Consider the following 4519-nt stretch of genomic DNA (forward strand, 5'->3'; position numbering starts at 1 on the left):
GATTGCTAAAGCCTTTAAAAAATTTGCCCATGGAGGATATGAAACAAAACATTTTTTTAGGTTTTATATATACTAAAAAATCATAAATTATTACATTAATACCATAGAATTCAACTATAATTTATCAAGCTTAGTAACTAAGATGTATTTTAGTCTGGAAAAATATGAAATTTCGAGCAGACTAAAGACACCCTACCTCGTTGAAAAATTGTTGCCAAGCCCATTAAAATTGCTGAGAAGTCACTAGGGGGACATTCTGAGCTTCCGATTTGTTAATCATGTTATATATAGAAGTAAGTTTATATAAGGGGCATTTCCAAAAATGGAAAGAGGTGGGCAGGGTGCCACTGTGTTTCATTTATTACATGAGCAATATCTTAGCAAATTGAAAAGATAAGAGGTTCTTATTTTATATTTTAGTTTGTCAATATCGGTAATTTGAGTTTCTAATTTCTACAAAACTATAGACCTAGTATTGTTGACTTCAAAAACATCTAATTTGAACCAGTGCTGCGTTTAACATACCATGTGACACACAAAAAATCGATGTTTATCTGTGTTTTTTTAATCTTTGCTTTTAAATTAAGAAAATGAGTAATATATATAGTACTAAAATTTGAATTATAATCTACAGTTTGATACCAAACTTATTGATATAAATTCAAGAAATAGTAGTTCAATAAAATTTTGAATGCGAGTCAACAAATGAGGTGACATGGCCTTTCACCCGTGACCCATCTCGAAAGGGTTAGTTAGAATTTGATCTAGCTTTGATATCTCTGAATAGCACATACTTACATTCCTCTAGGGTATGATTTCCCTTCAGAATATACAGATATTACTCCAGACATTTGACTGTATTTTTTACAATGCAGAATAAGTTTCAACTCGTGTTTTTCTTCCCATATTCTGCATCCAGTTCATGACACATAGATATACACACAGACATCAAACAAGCATAAAATGCATTAAAAGCTAATCTTGGGAAATGTAAACATGAACTAAAAAAATGTATGTGGTACAGATGCACTTGCACTGTTTGTTGTATGTATCATGTAGTTCTGCATGTTATTTAGTGTTAGCCAATACAACTGAGCCTTAGTTTATATTTAACTATGTGCCTGACAGTGATTGGTTTATTTGGTGCTTGATAGTTATACATTGGAGTATGCCGAATACTTTGAAATATTGCAAGCAATATTGGAAACATTTTTCCTTGTCTGTGGCAGGTTTTTAAATGTCAGAGCTGCTTTATGAGGTGTTAATGTGTATTTTTATATATGCCTAAAGTATGCAGATCTGCATTTTATATAGAAAAATCTTTTAAAGTGCAAAGTTCTGCTTAAATGCAAGGTGTGGAACAAGACATTTTTGCAAACAAGAGAAAGTTTTGTGTGCTGAACTATTTATGTGGCTTTCAATGAATCTTAACAAAACTTTAAAAAATACTCTGTTAGATATTAAATATGCAAGTATGCCAAAGGAAGTAAACCTTTCTATTTTTTTCCAAATTTTTAATTTATTGAAACTCCCTTTGAAATTGGATTGTTTCACATATAAATTTCATTGTGATTATTTCCTCCTGCAATTTTTGTAGGAAATTCATTACATGTTTTGGGATCCTTATTTATGTAAAATATGTATTACTATATTTTGTGTTAAACTCGAGATGACCTCAGTTGACTAGGTGGCATTATAAACTCAATGCATAAATATCCAGTTCTTTTATGTGTGTGTATTGTACAAAATATTTTAATTAATCTTTCTTTAATAATAAACTGTATTAACTATATTTCATGCTATATTTCATATTCGTGGATGAATTTTATTCTTAAAGTATCATTGAAAGAATACATGCATTAATGTTTATAATAACTTTTTATACTCTTTTAATTTTTTCTGAAATTATTCATTTATCTAATGTTGAAAATAGGGTATTGATGGTGATTTAATATGTACTGTAATTTATTGGCATCTTAATTCTCTTTTATTGTGGTTTAAGTAAAGATGATGCCTTAAGAAATTCATACTGGATCTTGTAAATCTATGAATTATTATGAACTAAGGTAGTAGTTCATAATAGGGATCACCCCCTTTTTTTTATTGTTCAGCCAACCTACAATAGTTACTCCACTGAAAAATAAAGGTATTATCATAATGTATGCTGTGTTTTTATTATTATTGTTCTGCCAACCTACAGCAAAAATGAGCATGAATATTACACTCATACTTGAGCAGCATTACTAAACACACCATTGTGCATTGCATACGGGATTTTTTAAGTTATTTCTTTATTTTTCATAAGCTGAAAAAATCACAGTTCTAGTGTAAACTGTTATTGTTACCCCTTGAAGTTACCTTTCTTACAAATATCTGGTGTTCCTTTTAAGAAGCATAAGTATATGATGAAAGAGGAATTACCAGCCAATAATAGATGAACATTAGATGACTTTAACATATAGATACTCAATGCTTTGTACATTATACAATCATTGTCTTTAAGGAGCTAACCCTTATATTGTGTATGAAGTGAAGGAGTAAATAAATCAATATATATAATATTAAAATTTTATTGCACACATTCATAGAATAATTACTTTAAAAGATAAATTGTTAATAACCTTGTAAAAAAAGTTTTAATGTATGTGAAAACTACAGGAGAATCTTTAATGTTTTGTGCTGTTTCTCTTTCAAGTTGTGTTAGTTATAAAATATTCCCATTATAAATATAAGGAAAACACAATAGGAATTAAATCAGTTTAGTACTTAAAAACAAAATTTCTTTTATCATGAGCATAAATCGTTTCACAGCATATTCTATGTAAAGACTTATTATTGTTTCCATACTTTAAGGTACAATATTAGGTAAAAAGTATGTATGAATTAAAATTCAATCTTCTGTGATAATATTCTATAATTGATTGTTAATTTAGTTAGGTTTGTAGTGTTATATTCAGTTGATGTACATTACAGTTACTTTGATATTGTTTCTAAGTATTCTTATTTCTTTCAAACTGTACAAAGAGAATTGTCAGGTATTTAAGATATTTTATCTTTTTGTTTTCTAGGAAAACTAGCAGGTCATATGAAAAACCCTCTAGAAAAAAGATTAAAACACAAGATATTGCACTTAGACACATAGATGAATATTTCTGTAAAAAGCCACAGAAAATCAAGGAAAGTCACTGTGAATGATTCTGTGGTGTTTAGAACCAAAAACACAATAGTTACTCCACTGAAAAATAAAGATAATATCATAATGTAAGTTATTGTGTTAAGCATTTCCGTTTTATGTTTCACACCTTCTTGTGATGTTATGGCTTTGTAAGATGATTTTTAGATTTCAAAAGAAAGTTAGTTATTCAAAGCAGCAATTAGTAACATCTCTTTGTGTTGGGTAAAGGAGGAATATGAACAGTATGTGTACCCAACTTGATCATCAATAAGACAGCACTTTTCCCTCTTTCTCAGCAACTTCTAAGTTAGTGTAAACGAACTCACTTTTCTATCCATTTCTTAAGGCTAAGAAAGAGTAAAGACATACAGAGGGAGTATGATCAGTGGTGAAAACACATGTACCTTTTATACTCTATCATTCACTTCTGAGGAAGCCAGAAATGGCTTGTGAGTTCTTCAAGTGCTGTAGGTTAGAAAATGACATCTGTTACATATTAAATTTCCCCAGAGTATATGCCTGTACATGTATGTGTATAGAGTGTGTACAGTGCATTTTGTGTATATGTAAGTACAAGTGTTGTATAAATATAATAGCCCATTGAAATGAATATCTTGAATTGGTGTAGTAATGTCTTGTATATGCCTGTACATGTATGTGTATAGAGGGTGTACAGTACATTTTGTGTATATGTAAGTACAAGTGTTGTATAAATATAATAGCCCATTGAAATAAATATCTTGAATTGGTGTAGTAATATCTTGTATATGCCTGTACATGTATTTATATAGAGGGTGTACAGTGCATTTTGTGTATATGTAAGTACAAGTGTTGTATAAATATAATAGCCCATTGAGATGAATGTCTTGAATTGATGTAGTAATGTTTTGTAATTGTTGATATTGTGCTGCTATTTATTTGACATGCAATGTAAAATCAGAAAAAGTTGCTTATAATTAAATGAAATTTAGAGGTAATTTTAGGAACTAATCTGGAACTTGCTTTTTTAACAGATTATTCTTTTGTGGGAGGTTTATGTTTTCATTGACCTCACCTAACTTTAGTTAAAAACTGTTTATTTGTGTCTATTATCAGTAGAATTATATTAATAAATATCTGTTCAGATATGTAGTTTTATTCTAGACACATGTAAAAATAAAATAGTAGTTGTATGCATGTGTTATAATACATAATTAGTAAGACTTGTAATTCTTAAATCCTAACATTTGCTACTGACACATTACAGTTTTTTTAGTATGAAAAGTGTGTAATGTAATTTGTAATTTTCCTGTACATAACTGAGGGACATTGGGGAGGGGGGGGGGTCACATGATCGTAGTGAAC

At 29.4% G+C, this 4519-nt stretch overlaps 1 protein-coding gene across 4 annotated transcripts in view; it reads left to right on the plus strand.

Moving 5' to 3' along the window:
• Nucleotides 1–4306, plus strand: part of LOC106469070 (DNA polymerase kappa-like) — an 85410-nt gene extending 81104 nt beyond the window's left edge. For all 4 annotated transcript variants that reach the window (XM_022397473.1, XM_022397476.1, XM_022397475.1 and 1 more), the window contains one exon: nucleotides 3069–4306. In XM_022397473.1, coding sequence (XP_022253181.1) covers nucleotides 3069–3195 — 127 coding nt within the window. In that variant the 3' untranslated portion in view covers nucleotides 3196–4306. The remainder of the gene's footprint in view (nucleotides 1–3068) is intronic.
• Nucleotides 4307–4519: the final 213 nt, after the last annotated feature.

This window comes from Limulus polyphemus, unplaced genomic scaffold (genome assembly GCF_000517525.1).
Source record: "Limulus polyphemus unplaced genomic scaffold, Limulus_polyphemus-2.1.2 Scaffold3286, whole genome shotgun sequence".
Taxonomy (NCBI): Eukaryota; Metazoa; Arthropoda; class Merostomata; order Xiphosura; family Limulidae; genus Limulus; species Limulus polyphemus.